General features: G+C 36.8%; 1 protein-coding gene across 3 annotated transcripts in view; it reads right to left on the reverse strand.

The window, feature by feature from the left end:
- The window catches only part of RGS22 (regulator of G protein signaling 22), a 158307-nt gene that overhangs the window by 81571 nt on the left and 51464 nt on the right, over positions 1-25272 (reverse strand). For all 3 annotated transcript variants that reach the window (XM_073229890.1, XM_073229891.1, XM_073229889.1), the window contains exons 7-11: positions 21617-21746; positions 19211-19826; positions 17518-17679; positions 3718-3892; positions 285-415 (exon numbers count right to left, since the gene is read on the reverse strand). In XM_073229890.1, the coding sequence (XP_073085991.1) occupies positions 285-415; positions 3718-3892; positions 17518-17679; positions 19211-19826; positions 21617-21746 (1214 nt within the window). The remainder of the gene's footprint in view (positions 1-284; positions 416-3717; positions 3893-17517; positions 17680-19210; positions 19827-21616; positions 21747-25272) is intronic.

Here is a 25272-nt window from a genome sequence, read left to right on the forward strand (position 1 = left end):
AAGAAATATTGAATTATTGAATAGGACTGGGTAAGACCTGGAGGGCAAACTTCTCAGAGAAGTCTTGATTGTACAGCTCATGTAAGCCTGGAGATTAGAGGTACCACCTCATTAAATCTCCAGATTAGAGTATGCATGGGAAGTGTAACCCTCTAATACCTATCACTGAAATATAAAAACTTATGTTTAAAAAACCAATGAACTCAGTTTTCAATTTCTATTTAAGTTCTTCAAAAATCTTACCATTGCAGAAAAACACCCAGCACATACAAAGCAACACCTACCCTTTCTCAATCATATCATCATTTGAAGAAATCAGGTACATAGACTTGCTCTTCCAAGGTTTCTGAATTGCTGTTTTTACTCTAGGTAGCTTCTTGGGAGATTTAGGTTGTGATAAAATAGATTCTTCTTTCTAGAAAGTGGTAAGATTAAAATAAAGTGAAAAATGAACAAGATGAAAAAAGGACACAGAACAAAGCATAGCTCTGTACATATACCTTCTTTGCTGTTTTGATCACTGGAGGATTTCTTTCCTCACTCTACCTCCTACTATGCCTCCCACTAGAATAAAAATGTTCTCCCCAAACTCCCACTTCTATGGAACCAGCAGGCTGAAACTCCTACAGCTATTTCAGTCTATAAGAAAAGGCCAGGGCCTGTATATCCTTACTCATAACTTTGCAAAATCTTCTTTATTCTGTAACTGAATAGGTTTTAGTGCTCATGTGTGTGATGAAGGTGGCAGGGTAGGGAAAGGAAGCCCGGATACCACTGGTTCATAATGGAAACCTGTATCTTAACAGATGTATTTCCTTCCATTTTAGGACATTTGATTTTCATAGTTATTATTCCCATCTTTAAATGTTCTTTATGGTAAAAGGTAACTATTTAAATCTAAAATATGAGATACTACATGCATGAATTTAAAAAATATAAACACATTAATGTCCAAATGCAGGAGAAAGAAATGATTACCTGAGTATGGGACTTACATAAATGTAAGTATTTTACAATATTTAAAAGTAAGGATTATGAAAATTATGACACACATGGAAAATGATGATAAGGTGTTAAAAGAAATAATCAGAATACAAAAGTGTAAGTGGATTTACACTAAAAATTCATGACAAGCCTGAGAGAAAATAAGTAAGTTAATAGTTGTCTAGAAGTAGGTGAGATCAGAAATGATTTGTCAATTTGGTGTCCAAATTTACAATAGTATTAGTATTTTAATAATTTGAAAAACAAAGGTAAACTTTTCTTACATGTCAACGTCTATCAGAATGTAACATACATTGCTGGAGATATGTGTGATGTTTTATTATCCAGAACAAACAATACAATCTTACATACAGTCCAGGTGCCTAACAACTACTGATATTTTTCTAGGAATTCCATGAACAGAATTAACTACTTTACATACAACTTCCTAGGGCTCCCATCTGTTTTAGAACTTGAGAACACAGCATGATATTAAGCCATACTCAATAAATAAGTGATACCACAGGGGACTGAGCTTATTGAAAGTGTATCATACAACAGTGGCCAAATTCATAAAAACAGAAAATAGAATGTTGATTACCAAGGGCTGGAGGAGGGGAAATGAGGAGTTGATTTATGGGTATATAGTTTCAAATTTGCAAGATAAAGTTCTAGAGCTCCCTTTCCCAACAATGCAAATATACATGGTTCTTAAAGGGTACAACTGAAAATGGTTAAGACGGTAAGTGTTATGTTATGTGTTGATACTCAGGGAGCCAATGGAAGATAACAGATGAGAAGTCACAGTCATGTTTACACCACTTTTTAACACAAGCCAATCTCTCCCCCACTCTTTAACATTGCTCTCTTACACAAATTCCTTTCATTAACCACACGGCTTACGTTTTCTTGCCCCTTACCTCACAGAAGTTGTACAAATGTTGTTTGTAGAAATGTTTACATGTTATCAGATGATGTGCTCCCTACACTACACCTCTAAGATGTCTATTAATTTTGTGACTGGGTCACCAAGTCACATGGGCTAAGGGGGAAGACTAATCAGTGGAGCAGCATACAGAAAGGCCACAAGATACAGAGGAGATCAGGAAAATGTCAACACAGTGATTAAGAAATTATGAGTGCACTAACGTGACACTAACTCAAAGTATGGTCCCCAGGCAGGCGCAAGAGCACCACGGGGGAGGAAGCTTGTTAGATATGCAAATCCTTAGGCTCCACCCCAGATCTGCTGAATCTTGATCTCCAAGCAGAGCCCAAGAATCTGTTTTAATAAGCTCTTCAGGTGACTATTATGTTTGCTGAAGCTTGAGAACCACCAGCCTGCAGCAGTGCTTTGCATACAGATCACCTAGGAATCTTACTAAAATATAGGTTCTCAAATGTGACTGCAATATTCAGGCAGGTTGAAAACCTTAGTTCTGAGCAAACCCCTTGATTTTTACAGAGTGACTCTGACCCATTTCAGATCAATTAAATCAGAATCTCTGAAGATGGGACCCAGGCATCAGTATGTTTTAAAAACTTTCTATGTGATTCTAATATGTATCTAGGGGAAGGAACCACTGACAGAATTATAAAGTCCCTCCAGCTCTAAAGCACGACTTGTTGACTATATGTCTTCCTGCCTTTTAAAATAAGATACCCTGAACATAATCTTTTTTAAAGGGGTTTTGTGTGACTATGGCCAGTAACACTTCATATTTTGTGACACCTTTAAAGGCTACCAAGATTAATAAGGATCTTTACTTTTGAAATCCAAGTCTTATCTAGTTATTGTATCCCTATGCTGAAGTATGTAGGGTTATTTGCTTCTTCTCTGTAAAGTGGTTTAATTTTTCTTCTGTTTTTGGACTGGTTTTTCCTTATCTTTTTGTAGTATTTTATTCTCCAGTGTGAAAATATGCTTACTACTTGTAATTCTGCTGTTGCAACTTCTCATTCATTCATTCAGTTTATACTTATTAAGCAACTACTATGTGCCAGGCACTTTCAGGCACTGGAGATAAACAGTAAACAAAGAAAAGTCCCTTATATTCTAGTAGGAGGTAAAAGAAAATAAACATGAATCACATGGTCATAAGTACAATAAAGCAAAACAAAACAGAGAAGAGGGTTTAGATAGCAATGGAGGGTATGTGTGCTAGCCTACGTGACTGTGCTTATGCAGAAGAGTCAAGGATATCTTCTCTGAATAAGTGATACTTGAGCAGATGCCTGAGGTGAGTAAGGGGCACACCATGTGGATATCTGAAAGAACACTCCAAGTGATTGGAGGAAGAATGCTCTAAGTGAAGGGAAGAGCAAGTGCAACACTCCCAGGTTCTTGTTTGGTGTGTTCAAAGCAAAGAGGCCAGTGCAGCTGGAGTGGATTAGGTCAGAGAAGAGTGGTAGGAAATGAGGTCAGGAGAGTAGCAGGGGCATGTAAAGACCACAGCTATGTAAAGACCTTGGATTTGATTCTGAGTGAGAGAGGAGGCCATTAGACTATTCTGAGCAGGTGAATGATGTGATCATTATTAAAGGATCACTTTGGCTGCTTGGTGGAGAACAGATTATAGGTTTTCTTATTTCCTAACTGTTGCAGCATACACCTTAACAACAACAACAAAATAGAATCTTATGATGAAACTTAAGTATTAGTGTATGAAACTGAAGCATGGATATATTACTATAAACATAAAAAAGAGATCAAAGTATCAATGTACACCCTACCTGCATCTCAGTTATCTGTGAAATGCAAGATTTAGGTCTTAATGGCAAGAGAGTTGCCATTTGTGGAAAAGGGTCAACATCCTTCCTTGGTTTCTCTTGACGGAGGTGCCAGAATCTCAGTTCAGCACTAGCGTATTTTGCTGAAGATGAATGAGTAACACAGAATCTTGGTGCCCTAGTTAAGGGAAAAACAAACTTACGATTAAACTAAACCATAAGCCTCAAAAATCAAAAGATTACAAAATGTATAATACACGTTATCACAATTATCAGGCTTGCTATACACTTTACCTAAAAATTTCTACTTCTTTTTCTGCTGCCTAGCTTTAGTTTTTTTTCTATGATTTTTCGGCTGTCTGAAATCACATTCACACATACAGAAGTAATATACATTAGGAAAAAAAACTAATAAATTACATTCAAATTATTATCTGCTTGATAAGAAAAAGAAATCTATGTATCTATGAATTAAAAAAAAATAACGGGAGTTTCTAGTAAAGGAATATACAATGTGCCTCGAATCATTTAAGGCAGTTCAGTATTTACAACACCAAATAAAACTGGCAGAAGAAATTAACATTTTAAAATATATAAATGTTTTTATAATGCTTAAGTATACTACTAAAGTAGATTGTGATTCATATGATCTATTTTGAAGCCTTAAATTTGAAAGTAAGAATTACTTTTACAACAATTTATATAAATGAAAGACCAACACTACTGCCAGAAACTTAGGAAAAAGAATGTTTGGCACACTATCAAGGCCACACTTAATTGGATGGATATCCTGGTATTTGGTCTGTGGGCTAACTCATTATTAGCTATAGGGTATCTCCAGGTGTCAGGGCCTGTTACTAACTGCTGCTTGGACCAGGTTTTCCCCCTCATGCCACAGCCCAAAGACTAATTCCCACTCTCTATTTCATGTCTTGGTAGAAAACTGCCTACCTTTAAAATACAAAGAAGATAGACATTGCTCTGTGTGAATGCAGACTGGGAGGGGAACAGAATCCAAAGTTCATAATTAGTTTAGGATTAGAAAACACCTTTTGTAGATATGAGTGGTCTTTAAACACTTTATTTCAGACTTGGAAATATCCAAAAATCATCTCTTATTCCCATGTGTGGATAAAGTGAAGGTTCCTATGGCTAGGATTCTCACCTGGCCCTGGTTGGCTAGCTCACTACACATGTATGGGCAATACGTTGCTATTGACTCAATATAAAGAGCTCCACTCAGTGCTCTGGGTGACGTGGCAGGGCTGCACAGCTGCAGGAGAGCAGAGGCTGGAGTGGTGGCAGCACCGAAGACAGAGACTGAGACGGCTGAAGGGGCCCAGAGGCCCAGAATCAGACCAGCTTGCTGCATGCAGACTTGCTCTGAGTGGATGGGATTCTAGTGATTGACCTGCCACCATGGGAATAAAGTTGGGGATAAACCCTTTCACCCCAAAAACGTTCCACTGTCATTCCTCGGTCTCACTGGATCCATAGTGAACTTGCCTGGGGCTGGTAAACCCATTGGCAAGACACCATGGCAACCACTAAGTGGGTTTATCTACAAGATCCTTATCAAATAAATCATACATGTGTTAGCCATGAAACCTAGGTGTCTCAATTTTCTGATTCCCATCAGTACAATGTGTTCATATAATACCAAATCCTTGCTGCCCCTACCACTTTAATCCTGCATTCTTATTTCATTCATTGCATTGGTTTTTTACTAGCCACTAAGAATTCATCAAATATTGTAGAATAAATTTCAGTCAATCCTAAACTGTGGTGTATTATTTTTCATGCTTCCATCATACAAGTTCTCCTATACACTAATTGTATGTATCTTAATTCTCAAGCTCTAGATAATGGGAGAAAATATTTGCCACATAATACTTCCAAAGGAGCTGTATCCAATATACATGCGTGAATGTACATATTATATGTATATGCGTCTGTCTTGCCAATGGGTTTCAGCCCTGGGCAAGTTCGCTATGGCTTCACTGTAACCAAAGAAATCGACAGCAAAACGTTTTTTGGTTTGGGGTGAATGGGTTATTGCCCGGCTTGTTTTCCCGGTCATAGGTCAAGCACTAGTGTCTCTGCCTCTGCCCAGAGCACTGGGCCGCGCTCTCTATAGAGTGCAGTAATAGCTTATTGCCTAAAGGTATGAAAGTGGTAGCCTAGCAACAGGCCAGTTACAACATCAGGTGGTTTAAGTTCAGTGAGGATCCTGGCCAAAGGAACCCCAACTTCCCCACAGTGTATATATGTGTGTAAGAGTATGTACATGAGTGTCTCCCAATAGAAAAATGGGCAAAGAAGATAAACAGGTAATTTATAGAAATTAAAATCAAACTGATCAATAAATATTGAAAAGGTTATTAACCTCACTAGTAATCAGGGAAATGCAAATTAAAACCACAAGATACCAATGACACACCAAACACACAGGGAAAAATTTAAGTCTGACAATATTAAATGCTACAATGGTGTCTTGCCTGAGGATTTCAGCCCCAGTCAAAATCACTATGGATTCAGTGAGACTGAAAGATGACAATGGACCATTCTTGGGGTAAAAGGGTTTATAGCTGGCTTTATTCTCAGGGCAGTAGGTTAAGCACTAAAAGTCATATATGCATCCAGCAGTCTGCAGGTCCATAATCAACCTCTATCTCTGTCTCCACCCAGAGCACTGGTGGAACGCTTTATACAGTGACTCAGTCAATAATAACTCATTGCCAATGGGTGTGGGAGCACTAGCTTAGCAGTAGGGCAATTAAATCATCAAGTAGTTTAGGTCAGGAGAGGATCCTGGCCATAGGAACTTCCAATTTCTCTACGTATGGATTTGTAGCAGTGAGTAATTGCATATTCTGATGGGGGGAATGTAAATCAGTAAAACTACTGTGGAAAAATGGGTATGTGTACAAAAATATATATTACAGCATCACTTACAATTGTAAAAAGTAGAAAACAACACAAATGTTAACAAAAACAGCAAATAAATTATGACACATTCATGCAGTGGAATACTATGTACAGAATGAAAATTAATAAAACTTACATGCAATTACAGACAAATTGCACAAAAATAATGTTGATAGAAGATGCAAAAGAATTCATACAACATAATTCCATTTATCTAAAGGTATAGAACAGGCAGATGAAAGTATATAAGCAGAGATTTATTTGCATATGTGCATAAAGTGACAGTTCCTATGGCCAGGATTCTCACCTGAACCTAAACTACTTGATGATGTAACTGTCCTGCTGCTAGGATACTGCTTACACACCCACAGGCAATAAACTATTATTGACTGAGTCACTATATAAAGAGCTCTGCCCAGTGCTCTGAGTGGAGGCAGAGACAGAGGAGGATTATAGACGTAATTCTAGTGCTCGACCTATCACTGGGAAAACAAGCCAGATAATAAACTCTTTCACCCCAAGAACATTCCATTGTCATTCCTCGGTCTCACTGAATCAATAGTGAAATTCCCTGGGGCTGAAACCCACTGGCAAGACAGCATACATGGTTAGTAAAATTCTAAAGAAGAGGAAAAAGAGGATAATCACAAAAGTCACAATGGTGGTTACCTCTGAGGAGGATGAAGATGTTACCAGAAGGGACCTTCAGGAGTCTTGGCAATGTTCTGTTTTCCCATCCACATAGTAGCTACACAAGTGTCTACTTTGTAATATTCATTAAATTCATTCATAATTTGAAATTCATTCATATTATGAAATATTCATAATATTCATTATGTTTTAGTTTGGAATTTAAAGAATACACAAGGTTTAGCTAGATTAAGAAAAAAGGTAAGAGCATTCTGGGAAAATGGCAATGTCAGCAGTATTCTTTTTCTACCTCTCAGAATCCCTCCATAAAAACAGACAGGACAACTAGATAGCAGATTCATGGGCAGCATTTTCAACAAAATTTTAATGTGACAAGGTATCTCCACCAAAATAAAGTTGGTGGGTACAGACTACTACAGCCATAAGACCTGCTTGGTATTGGTGTGTAGGTGAGAGGAAGTGTCTGAGGGACCTGAGCACGGAAGAGTTCCAGAACAGCCAGGAAAGCACATCAGGCCGATGAAAGGTTAACAGCTGGACTAGAAGGAGGAATTCTCTAACACTGAGTACACACAAAATTCAATCATACTTCTACTTACCAACAATGGTCAAATGGAAAGCTAAACCTGAAAAACACATGAACTATCACATATGCAACAATTTGGATGCATTATGCTTTAATGGTATTATACTGATGAACAGAGGTCGATCTCAAAAGGTTACATATTGTATGATTTCATTTATAGCACATTTTCAAAATGATTTAAGTATAATGACAAAAAACAGATCAGTTGCCAGGGGTTAGGAATGGAAGAGTGTAACAAAAGCATAGCATGAGAGTTTTATGGGGTGACAGAATTGTTTGTATCTTGATTATCACGGTGGTTATATAAATCTATTCAATTCACTTTTTCTACATGTTTAATGTAAAACAGAAAAAATGGAAAGAAAAGGGATGGCCTTTTCAATAAATGAAGATCAGCGGTTGGATATCCCTAAGCAAGAAAAAAAAACCCAAAACAACAGAACTCTGACCTTTATAAACCTCACACTGTATATAAAAATTAATTCTAAGTGGACCATAGACTTAAGTATAAAAAACATAAAATAAGGATTTTAGAAAAATCAGGAGAAAATCTTCAGGATCTAGAACTAGGTAAAAAAACTCACAGGTTTGACACCAAAGGCATAATCTATAAACGAAATTGAAAAATTGGACATCACTAACTTTTAAAAATTTCGTTCTGGGAAAGACCCCCCCACTGTTTAATCTTTCAGATGCAATGATATTTGTTCTTAATAATGGCTGGAGGCAACGCATTTGACATAGGAAAGTTTCCAGTAGGTGAATAACTTGGCCCAAGAGCTATTTACTCCTACCCTAATGAAATGTTTCCAGTAAAACTTATCTGGAACCCCTCATTTAAACACAGTCCCCTAGTATACCACCCTCCCAGGGAAAATACCACATGTGATTAACATCAGAATTTTTCTTGCAAGTTTTTTCTAGTCATTATGATCATCTGTTGTTTGGTTTGATCTTTTTTTTTTTTTTTTTAGTGAATTACACTCTTTTAATTGAGTATGGTAACATGAGTTTATGAAAAGTTGCATTTTCCATTTCCAGTCTATCACAACAGGGTTCCATGCTTGTTCTTGTCTTTGTTTGTAACTCTTCCACATCAATGAGAATTCTGGTTCCCATTAACCACAGTATTTTCACTTATTTGCTTTATCTACATTACTGGTTTATTATAAAAGGATATATATAATTCAGGAACAGTGAATGAAGGAGATTCACAGAGCAAGGTATGTGGGAAGGGTCATAGAACTTCCATGGTATCTGAGAACACCACTCTCCCAGATTCTCCATGTATTCATTAACCAGGAAGCTCTGAAAGAACATTGTTAAGAAGTCTTTGGAAAGCTTGTCTTTAAAAAGACAAACTAAAGTCTGGGAAAAAGATGGTGGCATGAGGAGTGAGGCAGAAACCTCCTCCCAAAACCACACATAACAAGAAAATACAGCAAATACAACTAATCCTGAAAGAGTGGCCAGAAAGAAGAGACTTCAAAGACAGCTTACATGTGGGAAAAAAGAAAAGACCTCACAGAAATGGGTAAAGTACCAGAACCAGAATATGGCAGGACCCAAGCCTTCCCACCACCCCACCTCACAGGCAGGAGGAAGAAAAATGGAGCATGGAGGGACTGCTAAACAACCACCCCTGAATATCTGCTATAGGAGCATGAACCCACATTACACGGTGCTCTGGAGATTAGAGGGGTTGCGAAGCAAAGACAGGTGGAATACTTAGAGAGACTGAAATTCCAGCTGCTTGTGGAGAACAGGTACCCACAAGTAGTCCAACCAAGACAAAAGAAAGGAGGGTGGTTTGAAAGACTTCCCAACAGTGATAAGGCTGCTAAGGGCACAAGGATTACACAGAGCTTGCTGCTCAGGAGGACAGGTGGACAAAATCATTCTGGCACACTCAGCCCAGCAGATTGGAAACATTCAGGAGCATCAGGCACTCCATCCCCCTGGCTGGCAATGCAGTGCAGAGGCCCCCCACTGTGATACACAGCCTGCTGCTGCTTACTGCCGGCCAGTACTGGTTGGCAAATCTGCTGCCCCAACCATTCTGTAAGGCCAGCCAGAGGACAGCCCTACCTATGGCAGCCACAGGGCAGTGACACAGAGGCTGCTCCCTGTATGCTAGGCCCACTGGCCCTGGCAGTGGGAATAGGAACTGCAGCCAGGAAGCAGAAAAAAGCTCTTTCCTCCCAGGAGATATGGCACCAATTGCCTGCAATCCCCACCATCACTCCAGGTACTGGGCAGCTCCAGAGAGTAGAACTTCTGGGCACTAGAAGGCGCCACCTACACAAAGTTATTATTCCATATAATTCATTACAAATATGAAGTGGTGAAAGGACCTTGTGCAAACCAAAATCCATCAAACACAAGAAAGATGGGTTGGTGAAACTGAAATCACCAATCTTCTTGATAAAGATTTCAAAATAAAAATCATAAACATCCTCACAGAGCTACAAAAAAATATTCAAGATCTCAGGGATGACATCAAGAAAAACATAGAAACTTTGAAAAATACAGTATCTGAAATAAAACATGCAATGGTGGGATTTAAAAGCAGATTCAAAAGGTAGAGGAGACAGTAATGGAAGAGAAATGAAAGAACAGGAATACAAAAAGCTGAGGCACAGAGAAAAACAAAAGATCTGTAGGAATGAAAGAATAGTAAGACTGCAACCAATTCAAATGGAACAATATTTGTATTATAAGGGGTACCAGAAAAAGGGGAGAGAGAAAATGAGATAGAAAGTCTCTTTGAAGAAATAATTGCTGAAAACTTCCCCAAGCTCAGGAAGGAAATAGTCTTTCAGGCCATGGAGGTGCACAGATCTCCCAACACAAGGACCCAAGGAAGAGAACACCAAGACATATAATAATTAAAATGGAAAATATCACAGATAAAGACAGACTATTAAAAGCAGCCAGAGAGAGAAAAAAGATGACATACAAAGGAAAACCTATCAGGCTATCATCAGACTTCTCAGCACAAATACTACAAGCCATAAGGAAGTGGCATGATATATTTAATGCAATGAAACAGAAGAGCCTCCAACCAAGAATACTCTACCTGGTAAGACTATCATTTAAATTTGAAGCAGGTAATAAACAATTCCCAGATAAGCAAAAGGTGAGGGAATTAACCTCCCACAAACCATTTCTATAGTGTATTTTGGAAGGACTGCAGTAGATGGAAGTGCTCCTAAGGCTAGATAGCTGCTACCTGAGAAAATAAAATTACAGTAAAGGAAGTAAACCAATTAATTACTAAGCAAGCACAAAATTAAATCAGCTACCCAAAAAATCAGTCAAGAGATACACAAAGAGTACAGAATATGACACCTGAGCTATAAAGAGTGGAAGAAGAAAAAAAGAAGGGAGAAAAAAATAGAACCTTTAGATTGTGTTTGTAATAGCAATAGTAAGCAAGTTAAGTTAGACTGTTAGATTGTAAAAAAGCTGCCCTTGAACCTTTGGTAACCACAAATCTAAGGCCTGCAATGGCAATAAGTACTTATCTATCAATAATCACCCAAATGTAAATGGACTGAATGTACCAATCAAAAGACACAGACTTACAGAATGGAAAAAAAAAAGCAAGACCCATCTATATGCTGCTTACAAGAGACTTACTTCAAACCCAATGGCATACACAGACTAAAAGTGAAGGGATGGAAAAAGATATTTCATGCAAATAATAGGGAGAAAAAGCAGGAGTTGCAGTACTTGTATCAGACAAAACAAACTTCAAAACAAAGAAAGTAAGCAGAGATAAAGGACATTACATAATGATAAAGGCATCAGTCCAACAAGAGGATATAACCATAATAAATATCTATGCATCCAATATAGGATCACCTACATATGTGAAACAAATACTAACAGAATTAAAGGAGGACACAGAATGCAATGCATTCATTCTAGGAGACTTCAACACACCACTCATTCCAAAGGACAGATAAACCAGACAGAAAGTAAGTAAGGACACAGAGGCACTGAACAACACACTAGAACAGATGGACCTAATAAACATCTACAGAACTCTGCACCCAAAAGCAGCTGGATACACATTCTTCTCAAGTGCACATGGGATATTTTCCAGAATAGACCACATACTAGGCCACAAAAAGAGCCTCAGTAAATTCCAAAAGATTGAAATTCTACCAACCAACTTTTCAGACCACAAAAGTATAAAACTAGAACTAAATTGTACAAAGGAAACAAAAAGACTCACAAATACATGGAGGCTTTACATGCTCCTAAATAATCAATTGATCAATGACCAAATTAAAACAGAGATCAAGCAATATATGGAAACAAATGACAACAACAGCACAATGCCCCAGCTTCTGTGGGATGCAGTGAAGGCAGTTCTAAGAGGAAAGTATATAGCAATCCAGGCATGTTTAAAGAAGGAAGAACAAACACAAATGAATAGTCTAAAGTCATAATTATCGAAATTGGAAAAAGAAGAACAAATGAGCCCCAAAATCAGTAGCAGGAGGGACATGATAAAGATCAGAGAAGAAATAGAATTGAGAAGAACAAAACAATAAAAGAATCAATGAAACCAGGAACTGATTCTTCAAGAAAATAAACAAAATAGATAAGCCCCTAGCCAGACTTATCAAGAAAAAAAAGAGAGTCTACACACATAAACAGAATCACAAATGAGAAAGGAAAAATTACTATGGACACCATAGAAAAACAAATAATTATTACAGAATATTATGAAAAATTATATGCTAACAGTTGGATAACCTAGAAGAGATGGACAACTTACTAGAAAGATACATTACAAGGCAGATCCAGGAAGAAACAGAAAATCTGAACAGACCAATTACCAGCAATGAAATTGAACTGGTAATCACAAAACTACCTCAGAAAAAATACCTGTACCAGATGGTTTCACCGCTGAATTTTATCAAACATTTAGTGAAGACCTAATACCCATTCTCCTTAAAGTTTCCCAAAAAGTAGAGGAGGGAATACTTCCAAAATCATTCTATGGAGCCAGCATCACTCTAATACCAAAACCAGGCAAAGACACCACAAAAAAAGAACACTACAGACCAATATCCCTGATGAACACAGATGCAAAAATACTCAAGAAAATATTAGGAAATTGAATTAAAAAATACATCAAAAAGATCATCCATCATGATCAAGTGGCATTCATTCCAGGGATGCAATGATGGAACATTCAAAAATCCGTCAATATCATACACCACATCAACAAGAAGGACAAAAATCACATAATCATCTAAATAGCTTCTGAAAAAGAATTTGACAAAATTCAACAACCTTTCATGAGAAAAATTCTCAACAAAATGGGTATAGAGGGCAAGTACCTCAACACAATAAAGGCTATATATGACAAGCACACAACCAACATCATACCTAACAGTAAAAAGCTGAAAGCTTTTCCTCTAATATCGTGAACAAGACAGGGATGCCCACTTTCCCTACTTTTATTCAACATAGTACTGGAGGTCCTAGCCATGGCAATCAGACAACACAAAGTAATAAAAGGCATCCAGACTGGTAAGGAACAAGTTAAGCTGTCACTGTTTGTAGATAACATGATACTGTACATAAAAAAACTCTAAAGAATCCACTCCAAAACTACTATAACTAATAACTGAATTCAGCAAAGTTGCAGGATACAAAATTAATACACATAAATCTGCTGCATTCCTATATACTAATGTGAACTAGCAGAAAGAGAAATCAGGAAAAGAATTCCATTTACATTGCACTCAAAAGAATAAAATATCTAGGAATAAACCTAACCAGGGAGGTGAAAGACCTATACCATGAAAAGTACAAGACACGCATGAGAGAAATTAAAGAAGACAGCAATAAATGGAAATACAACCCATGCTCATGGATAAGAGGAATTAATATTGTCAAAATGGCCATAATACCTAAAGCAGTCTACAGGTTCAATGCAATCCCTATCAAAATACCAACAGAGTTCTTCAATGAACTAGAACAAATAGTTCTAAAATTAATATGGCACCACAAAGACCCCTTATAACCAAAGCAATCCTGAGAAGGAAGAATAAAGCTGGGGGGTTATACTCCCCAACTTCAAGCTCTACTACAAAGCCACAGTAATCAAGACCCTTTGGTTCTGGCACAAGAACAGAGCCATAGATCAATGGCACAGAATAGAGAGACCAGATATAAACCCACACATAGATGACCCATTAATATAGGATAAGGAGCCATCCATATACAATGGGGAAATGACAGCCTCTTCAACAACTCATGTTGGAGAAACTGGACAGCTACATGTAAGAGAATAAAACTGGATTATTGTCTAACTCCATACACAAAAGTAAACTCAAAATGGATTGAAGACCTGAATGTAAATCATGAAACCATAAAACTCATAGCAGAAAACATAGGCAAAACTCTCTTGAATATCAACATGAGCAACTTTTTCATGAACACATCTCCTCGGGCAACAGAAACAAAAGCAAAAATGAACAAGTGGGACTACTTCAAACTAAACAGTTTCCGGACAGCAAAGGACACCATCATTAAAACAAAAAGGCATCCTACAGTATGGAGAACATATTTGTAAATGACTCATCTGATAAGGGGTTAACATCCAAAATATACAAAGAGCTCACACACCTCAACACCCAAAAAGCAAATAACCCAACTAAAAAATGGGCAGAGGATCTGAACAGACACTTCTCCAAAAAAGAAATTCAGATGGCCAACAGACACAGAAAAGATGCTCCACATTGCCACTAATCAGAGAAATGCAAATTGAAACCACAATGAGATATCACTTCACACCAGTTAGGATGGCCACCATCCAAAAGAGAAACAACAACAAATGCTGGAGAGAATGTGGAGAAAGAGGAACCCTCCTACATGGCTGGCGGGAATGTAAATTCAAGCATTGTGGAAAACAATATGGAGGTTCCTCAAAAAACTAAAAATAGACATACCATTTGACCCAGGAATTCCACTCCTAGGAATTTACTAGAAGAAAACAAGATCCCTGATTCAAGCAGACATATGCACCCTTATGTTTATCGCAACACTATTTACAATAGCCAAGATATGGACTTAACCTAATTGTCCATCAATAGATGAATGGATAAAGAAGATGTGGTACCTTTACACAGTGGAATGTTATTCAGCCATAAGAAGAAAAGAAATCCTACCATTTGCAACGACATACATGGAGCTGGGGTATTATGCTCAGTGAAATAAGCCAGGTGAAGAAATACAAGTACCAAATGATTTCATTCATTTGTGGAGTAAAACAACAAAACAAAACTGAGGGAACACAACAGCAGCAGTGGTTACCAAAGGGAAATGGGGTGGAGAGAGTGGGTGGCAAGGGAAGGAAAAGGGGATTGAGGAGCATTATGATTAGCACACATAATATAGGGGGGTCACAGGGAAGGCAGTATAGCACAGAGAAGACAAGTAGTGACTCCATAGCATCCTAGTATGCTGACGGACAGTGACTGCAATGGGGTGTGTGGGGGAGGACTTAATAATATGGGTGAATGTAGTAATCACAACGTTGCTCATGTGAAGCCTTCATAAGATAGTGTATCAGTGATACCTTAATAAAAACAAAAGACAAACTGAAGACTGGGAGAAAATATTTGTGAACTAACTATCTGACTAAAGACTAGTACCTGGAATATAAAAAGAATTCTAAAACTCAACAGTAAGAAAGAAAATCCAGTTTGAAAATGGGCAAAAGACATGAACAGATATTTCACTGAAAAGGATATGCACATGGCAAATCGCACATGAAAAGATGTTCAGCATCATTAACCATTAGAGAACTGTGGAAAATCACAATGAGAAATCACTACACTCCTATTAAAAAAGCTAAGAAAGAAAGTTGTGACAACACTAAAAAATGGCAAGGATGCAAAGAAACTGGATTATTCATACATTGCTGGTAGAAATATAAAATGATACATCAACTCTGGAAAATAGATGGGTGGCTTCTTTTAAAACTAAAAACAGACTTACTACATGACCTACTAATCTCAATCCTGGACATTTATTTCAGAAAAATGAAGATTTAGAGTCAAGCAGATACCTGTGCATGAGTGTTCACAGCAGCTTTATTAGTAATATCAAAAGACTAGAAACAACCCTAATGTCTTCCAATGGGTGAATGGATGAATAGAAATGTAACATCTGCAAAGAGAACACTACTCAGCAATCAGAAAGAACTACTGATACACACATCTCAGATGGATCTCAAGGGAATTATGCTGTATCAAAAGATAATCCCAAAAGATTACCTACTGTATTATTTTATTTATGCAATAGATTAGTGGTTTCCAGAAGTTAGAAATGGGGGGAAAGAGGTTCAGAATAAGGGGGTGTGGTTATAAAAGGGCAGCACAGGGGATAATTGTGGTAATTTAAGTGTTCTGTATCTTGAGTATAGTGGCAAATGCATGGCTCTCAAATGTGATAAAATTGCATTGAACTACCTATACACAGACACAGATAAATGCATGTAAACCTGGTAAAGTAGAAAAAAGATAGGTGAGTTGTATCTATGTCAATTCCCTCACGATATGTGTACTAGAGTTAAGCAAAATGTCACAACTAGGGGAAACTAGGTGAAAGGTACAAAGAATGTCTGTGTATTATATTTTAGAACCGCATGTGAGTCTACAATTATCCCAAAACAGGAGTTAAATTTTAAAAAAGGAAAGCTTCTATTATATTAATAATACCTCATTAAGTTGGATGGTGTGTACATAGGTGCCCACTACAGAATACTTTATATCTTTCTGTACATCTTAAATATTTAAGAATAGAATTTTTTAAAGAAAAAAATAGAATAAAACATTCTATCCATATATGGAGAAGTACAAAGCATTTAAATAATCTGGGATACCTGGATGGGAGATGATGCCAGAGAACGGGGCAAAGGACAAATCATGACAACATTATCTGCTAATTTAAAGGATCTGAACTTCACACTGAAAGATTTAGGATAACCAGTGAAAATTTAAAGCAGAAAAGTGACATAATAAGACCCATCAGAGCCACAATGGGCAGCTCACTGATCCTCAAATGGCACACATTTTCTTTACTACACCCATTCTCATTTCCTTGTTTAGAACCCCTTGAGTCCCAAGTGAAGTATCCTCTCCTCTGAATCCTGTGCATTCACCATGCTTTCTTTTATTACATTCATATCACATGTATGTTCCTCCTATAGACTACAACCACTGGACTTGACCATTTTTCACCCTTGTATCCTTAGCAAAGCTCTTAGCCTATAGTAAGTGCTCAAAAAATGTTTATTGAAATGATAAATCTGTAACTCTAGCTAGATGTACACACACACACACACACACAATTTGGTGAGATACTGACCATAAAAGGGACAGGTGTAGAATGTGCTCACAAAGTTAAAATGAATCTTAAGTACTGTCCAACCTTATTTATGGATTTAAAGACATCCAAATTATCTAAAGGCTAAGTACGTTAAAGAAGAGCAAAGATTTAGTAATCTTGCATTTTAAATTTTCATAAATACGTCCCTAAGACAAAAGTATAACTCGTAACTAAGAAAAGTGAAACCAAAAAACTTTGATTCACAGTATTCTCCTTACCAATACAGAAGTAAGGGTTTTAAAACCTCAGTCTGAATATTTTTTAAGTGTTCTTCATTCCACTGAGATGCATCCAACAGTTTAAATTTTGATAAGATTTCTGCAGAAAGGTAGCAATCTCCATTGCTCACTAGATAGCATTTTTTCATCTTCTCAAGATGTCTGAAATAAAACACATATACATGTATACACACACATTGATACAATATTCAGCTAGCCAAATGTTTCTGCTTCTAAAATGGTTCAGACAAGTAATGAACTATCTCAAAACCAACACTGAATTGCAGGAGTACCAATGTGGAGATACAAATCTTTCTCTCAGTTATGGGAATGGAAGGGTGTTTTGGTAGGTTGCACAATGGCCTTGCAAAGATGTCCATGTCCGAATCTCCAGAACCTATGAATGAAACCTTACATGGTGAGATTCTGCAGATGTGATTAGGATTTTAAAGAGATTATCCTGGATTACCCAGGTGGCCCTAAAATTACAAGGTTTCTTCTAAGGAGGAAGGAGGTTCAGATCACAGAGAAAAGATGTGAGATAGAAGCAGGGGGCAGAGAGGAGAGAAGATGCCCTTTTGTTGACACTGCTTTGAAGATGGGAGAAGGGCCACAAACCAAGGAAAGTTGGCAGCCTCCAGAAGTTGGGAAAGATCAAGAAAATGGATCCTTTCCTAAAGCCTGCAGAAGGAAAGGAGCCCTGCATTCCCATTTTAGACTTCTATCCCCCCCTAACTGTAAGAGAATAAATTTGCTTTGCTTTAATAATCACTAAGTTTGTGATAATTTGTTACAGGAACAATAGGAACCAATACAGTATTGCCCCTTAAAGAACCTGTGGAGGTCGTTTGCATATAACTTGCCTAATATGTCTTGAAAAATACTAATGGTCTTCCACCCCATGATTAATCAGGTCATGCTTCATAATCAAACCTTTGGTAACCCCTGCTCTTAGAAGTGTGTACAGAAATGAGCTCTGTAATCTGGGTTCCACTGAAAGAAGTGGAATAATCCAGTCATTAGTATGTACTCAGTCAAACCCTTAATGAGAATTGCAATATACATAGTTGGCACGTGTTAGAGCACATCAGGAGATGACTACAAAGATAAGGACTTTCTAAAGCAGGGTCGTCTTAAGGCCCCTTATCTAAAACATATGAAGCAGCCACACAAAGACCTTCACCCCACCAGACCTCTAAAAGGTTCTCTAGAGGATATCCAGGATGATATGTAGCAGATCTCATTCAGATATGAATAACTAAATGGCATCCGATAAAGACCATGGAATTTGTTAACAGGCTGCTAGGAAAAGCAGGCCCTACACTGGCATAAGGTATCTTTTAAATAAGGTATCTTACACCAGTGTGGTTATATAAATGATAAATTATTTTTATATAAAAGTACTTCACTGGATATTATAAAAATAAAATAGAATGATTAACTTGAAGGGAGGTTTAGAATCTATGGGAAGAAATATTATGCAAACCCAAATAATTGCTACTATTAGCAATCATTTCACTAGCAAACTAGTGAAATCAATATTATCATAATATATATCATAATACTATTCACTCCTCTAAAGGCATAAATTACATTTTTACATTTATTACAGGCTTTCTGCCTGTGCTTAAATGACCCAAGCTTATATTCAATAATTTGTTTAAAAGCTTTGAAAAATAAAAAATAGAAATACCTTTGATGTCTTCCAGGGTCCTTAAGAACTTTTAACCTTTCAATATCCATCCATAGCAAGCAATATCTCTCTCCTAATGTACCTTTTATAAATTTCTTAAATCTTTCAAACTCCTTTCTATTGCCGATGTCATAAGTTTTGTGAGAAACACACCAATGAGCCCTGCTTTCTGGTCCGATGCTCTCACCTTGCAAACTTGGTTGTTCTAACATCTCTTCTGATTTTTCACTTGTGATTTGAACTGTTTCACTTAACAAAACATCCTTGCCAGGTAGGGGCTCAAAAAACCCATCAAACACCACTTCTGTGATGTTGTAGAAATTTATATGATCTGGACTCTCTGTAAATGGCTCTCCAAGAAGTTGGTGAATTGCTACTTTCAAAATAAAGGTTATGTAAGATCTTAAAAATTCTCCCCATGTTGAGAAATGCAATGTCAGACTTTCATCAGCATCCTGTTTCTTTTCAAGGTATATTCTCAGAAGAGCTTGCGAAGGAGTATCTTGTAGAGATATAGATCCACTTTCTTTTTCTTCAAATTCAGAAACTAAACTACTTGTACTAGACGGGTTCTTTTTCGTCCTAGGGTGAATTCCATCATCAAAGATAAAACTCTCTGTATTAAATCATAAAAGACTATTAGATCAGATGTGAGTACAAGTTTTTTTTTGTTATTATCTAGATTTTATAGGGCCAGGATAGCAAATGGGTTTATCACAGGTAGTGACTGCATGGCCCAGTCTTAAGGAGGAATCTAAAGCCACATTTGGGACCAGTGAAGAAAAAAACTGCAAAAAGGGATTAACCATGTCTTTCTTAGACATGGAAGAGGATAATGGTAGCAGATGGACTAAATATTTTAAAATCCTAATATAGAGGATCTTAAAAATGGCATTACATACTTTTAAAATGTAATATTTCAGATGGATACAGAATATAATACATAAAGGCCAATTCTATTAAAGAATTAGAGCATGTATAGTAAATGTGCTCTAATATTTCACATTGTATAATAAAACAAACTAGCTAACACTGATGATGAGGTAACAGTTGAACGGATCAGAACTGGACTCAAACAAGCAATTTTTAAAAATTCACTATTTATCAGAAATATTAAATTAATACCATACAGCCTATTGTTAAAATTACAAAACAGCATAAAGAACTTATGAAGGGTTACAAAGAGATTGTTTTCACACTTTTTTTAAAGATTAAGTCTTTAGCACCCATTTTTTTCTTTCTTTCAGAAATCAGTGAAATATCTGATGTCAGTGCTCTATTTCATATGGCAAATTTACCCCCTGAATTGCCACAAATTACAGAGAAAGCTGTTATCTTCAGTGTCCCACCCTCAAGTGGCCATTTTCTCAGTAACAGATGGAGAGACCTCAACAAACTGGAAATGATTCATTACATATTTTATTGAAAAAAAATTATCAAATTTCTCCAATATTGAGAGATTAGACTTTTATAAACCCGTGAAAGGATCCTGGAAATACACTCAGCCCCACAGAATCGGAGGTACAGAGCAATGCTGGCATTTCCACTCTCCATCTTCCCACAGCCCCTTCTCTTCTTGTTTACTATCTTCCCTCTTTATTCTCCACTTTTCTACTTTACTATTTTAATGAAAGAGCAATAAAACTATAAATCAGTTATTTTCAGTTAGGGAGATTATTTTCCTCTTTTCCTAGATTTAAGCTCGATTCTAGATTTACTGTTCCCAGAGGTTGCTTATACATTTCAAAGGAATTAGGTAAGAACTGCCATGAGTTGCTGAGTTCCTCTCCTGAATCACATTGCTGCATTTTTTTCTCTAGCAATATCATTTAACTCCCATTTCTGAAAGGTTTCTTCTATTTTTATGACAAATTTATATAATACACAGAAGTTCCCCACAGTGGAAATTTATCTGCTTTTCAAGCTGAAAAACTGTCTGAACTTAAAAATGGAAGAAAAACTCAAGTTCAATGAATGACTATTTACTTTTAAGAGAGAAAGGTTGAGCCATTTTATTTCAAAGGCTTAATAATAAGAATTTGTAAGCTGTGATAGGAAATAAAGACATGACAAATAGTTATTGACTACCTACTAGGTATCAAGCACTAGGCCAGGCACTCTCCATACATTCAGTATGTATCCTTATTCTAATCTTAAACAGATGAGAAAAGCAAGGTGCCCGGCAGTGGAATAACTTAAAAAATCACACAACTAAGAAGCAGCATAGTTGCATTCCAAACCCATCCTCTTTGCACTATACCAAGTTGACACTCAAAAAATATTAGAAAGTGGAATGGATGGGGGGGATAATTTCCTCCCCAACTACTAAGTTTGTACTGGAAGATTAGAACAACAAAAAAGATTTAAATAGAAGTTGTGAAATCATTCTTGTCCTTCTCTGCTTACCAGGAACAGATGAAATGACTGGTGATTCAGTTTTGTTGTAAAGTACATAAGATGGCAATGAAAAGGTCGATACTCTTTGCTCACTTTGTTTGGCTAATGCAAACCAATCTTTTGTTTGAGTATAGGAGGCCTAGGAAGAAAGGAGCATATTTGTTTAACATACAATTAGCAGTATTATTCTAATCACAAATCTGGACAAATCATTATGATAATGTTCAATTTACATACTACAATATGTAAAGGAAAAAATCATGCCATGAAAGGAAAGAATGTTGTACACAGAAAATTTCATTAGCTAATAATAACGGGAAGGAAATTTCAACTCAAATTATTTATGTTAGATGGCCAAAGGAAAAAAAATGAGCCCAATACCCAGAAAATTTTTCCCACCCTTCCACCAGAGGCATGTAGCTCTGCTTTCTGGACTCACTGCGGATTTGTGCCATCTAACCTCTGCTTGTTCGTCACGGTGGCTCATCAGTCCTTGAATTCACCTTTTGCCAGCTGCTCTCATTTACAACCTTCCCAGTCCTTTCATACCTCCAATTCTGTCTGACGTGGCTCAGTGTTGTTAGCAACACCTTTCTAATATGACAAAGACTTACTCCCTCAGGACACATTAGAAACCTCTCCAAGTTTCAACTGCCCCTTGTCTTAGATTCAGTTTTTACTTTGCTTGGATTGGATGTTTCCTGAAGACTGATTCCTGACACCCTCTGACCCTAGATGTGGTCTTCAATTTTTCCTTTGGGCACCCTTGTGCCAGCTGACCCAATTCCCAAGCTGACCCTCAACTTCTAGAACCCAGTCTTAAAAAGCTCCTATCTTACCTTTCCTGGGAATACTCCTCTGCCAGGTAATGTCCTCACCTGTTTCTCTAAGTTAATTCAAGTTGTTCTACTGAATCAGAGAAGGGAGTGTCCAGCATTACTCTCACTTCTCATTTCTCCTTTCTTCAAATGAGTCAGGGGGTCCTTAGCCTAAGAAACACTCACAGAAGAGGCAGGGCTCAAATGAAACACATATTGTTTCCTGACTATTTCCAGAATTAGCAGGGCAGGTCAGGCACACAATGAGGCCAAAAAGCAAGAGAGAGAAATGAGAAGTGCCCTCTGTGTAGTCACTGCCTCTCTTAGAGGTAAGGTTTCCTGGGTGGAGAAATGTTTTGAAAGATACTAATTTCGTTTTGTTCCCTCTTTGCCTTCCTTTATAACCTACCTATTTATTATTAATTATATGTTAGTTCATGTTATATATTTATTGAGTGACTACAATATTCCAAGCAGAATCCTAAGCCATGAGAGGAGGACAAAATAATTAAGTAACTTTCAGGGAATGGAGAAATACCAGTATACAAGAGTCCTTGCTATCACAACTGCACAAAAAGGATGACTGAATAAAGACAGGGGACAAATTCAGTCAGACATAAAAGCAGTTAACATAATCTTAAGATAGGGTCAATTGTGTTTAGATGGTATAAGTGAAGACTCAAAGTAATATTACCAATTACCATAAAGATTAATTCCTACCTACAATCATTGTTCAAATAATTTAATGGCCCAAAAGCTTTAAATCCTCAAACTTCAAAAGTTATTAAAAAGGTAATATTTAAAGTATTAATCAAGTAGACAGAAGTGAATTTTTTCATCATAGAAAAATAGAAAAAATGAACTAGCTCACATTTACTTTTTCCACTAGACTGATTCTTCTTTTTGCATGTTTATTGACCTCTAATAACAGTGCTTTTTTATGACATTCCTGATATTTCTACAATGCATAAATGAAGAGAAAATAATACTTAAAAATAGGTTTAAGAGAGTAGGAGACTTCAACATACCACTCACTCCAAAGGACAGATCAACCAGACAGAAAATAATTAAGGACACAGAGGCACTGAACAACACATTAGAACAGATGGACCTAACAGACATCTACAGAACACTCCACCCAAAAACACCAGGATACACATTCTTCTCAAGTGCACATGGAACATTTTCCAAAATAGATTACATACTAGACCACAAAAAGAGGCTCAGCAAATAGAAAGATTGAAATTGTATCAACCAACTTTTCAGATCACAAAGGTATGAAGCTGGAAATAAATTGTACAAAGAAAAAAAAGGCTCACAAACACATGGAGGCTTAACAACATACTCCTAAATAATCAATGGATCAATGGAAAAATTAAAACAGAGATCAAACAATATATGGAGACAAATGAAAAAAGCAGCTGAATGCCCCAAATTCTGTGGGACACAGCGAAGTCAGTTCTAAGAGGAAAGTATATAGCAATTCAGGGCTATTTAAAGAAGGAAGAACAAACTCAAATGAACAGACTAAATTTACAATTAATGAAAGTGGAAAAGAAGAACAAATGAGGACCAAACACAGCAGAAGGAGGGACAAAATAAATATTAGAGCAGAAATATATAAAATTGAGAAGAATAAAAAATAGAAAAAATTAATGAAACCAAGAGTTGGTTCTTTGAGAAAAGAAACAAAATAGATAAACCCCTAGTCAGACTTATCAAGAAAAAGAGTCTACACACATAAACATAATCAGAAATGAGAAAGGAAAATCACTACAGACACCACAGAAATACAAAGAATTATTAGAAAATACTATGAAAAATTATATGCTAACAAACTGGATAACCTAGAAGAAATGGGAATCAGTAATGAAAAAACTACCCAAGAACAGAACTCCAGATCAGATAGTTTCACCACTGAATTTCATGAAACATTTAGAGAAGACCTAATACCCATCCTCCTTAAAGTTTTCCAAAAAGTAGAAGAGGAGGGAATACTTCCAAAATCATTCTATGAAGCCAGCATTGCTCTACTACCAAAACCAGGCAAGGACACCACAAAAAAAGAAAACTACAGACCAATATCCCTGAAGAATATAAATGCAAAAATACTCAACAAAATATTAACAAGCTGAATTCAAAAATACATCAGAAAGATAATACATCATGATCAAGTAGGATTCATTCCAGGGATGCAGGATGGTACAATATTCGAAAATCCATCAACATCATCCACTACATCAATAAAAAGAAGGACAAAAATCACATGATCATCTCCATAGATGCTGAAAAAGCATTTGACAAATCCAACACCCAATCATGAGAAAAACTCTCAATATGGGTATAGATGGCAAGTACCTCAACATAATAAAGGCCATATACAACAAATCCGCAGCCAACATTATACTTAAGAGTGAAAAGCTGAAAGCTTTTCCTCTAAGATCGGGAACAAGACAAGGATGCCCACTCTCACCACTTTAATTCAACATAGTACTGGAGGTCCAGGCCACAGCAATCAGACAACACAAAGAAATAAAAGGTATCCATATTGGTAAGGAAGAAGTCATACTGTCCCTGTTTGCAGATGACATGATATTGTACATAAAAGCCCTAAAGAATCCACTCCAAAACTACTAGAACTAATATCTGCATTCAGCAAAGTTGCAGGATACAAAATTAATACACAGATATCTGTTGCATTCCTATACACTAATGATGAACTAGCAGAAAGAGAAAGCAGGAAAACAACTCCATTCACAATTGCATCAAAAAGAATAAAATACCTAGGAATAAACCTAACCAAGGAAATGAAAGACCTATGCCACGAAAACTACAAGACACTCCTGA

The sequence above is a fragment of the Manis javanica genome, chromosome 2, assembly GCF_040802235.1.
Source record: "Manis javanica isolate MJ-LG chromosome 2, MJ_LKY, whole genome shotgun sequence".
Lineage (NCBI taxonomy): Eukaryota > Metazoa > Chordata > Mammalia > Pholidota > Manidae > Manis > Manis javanica.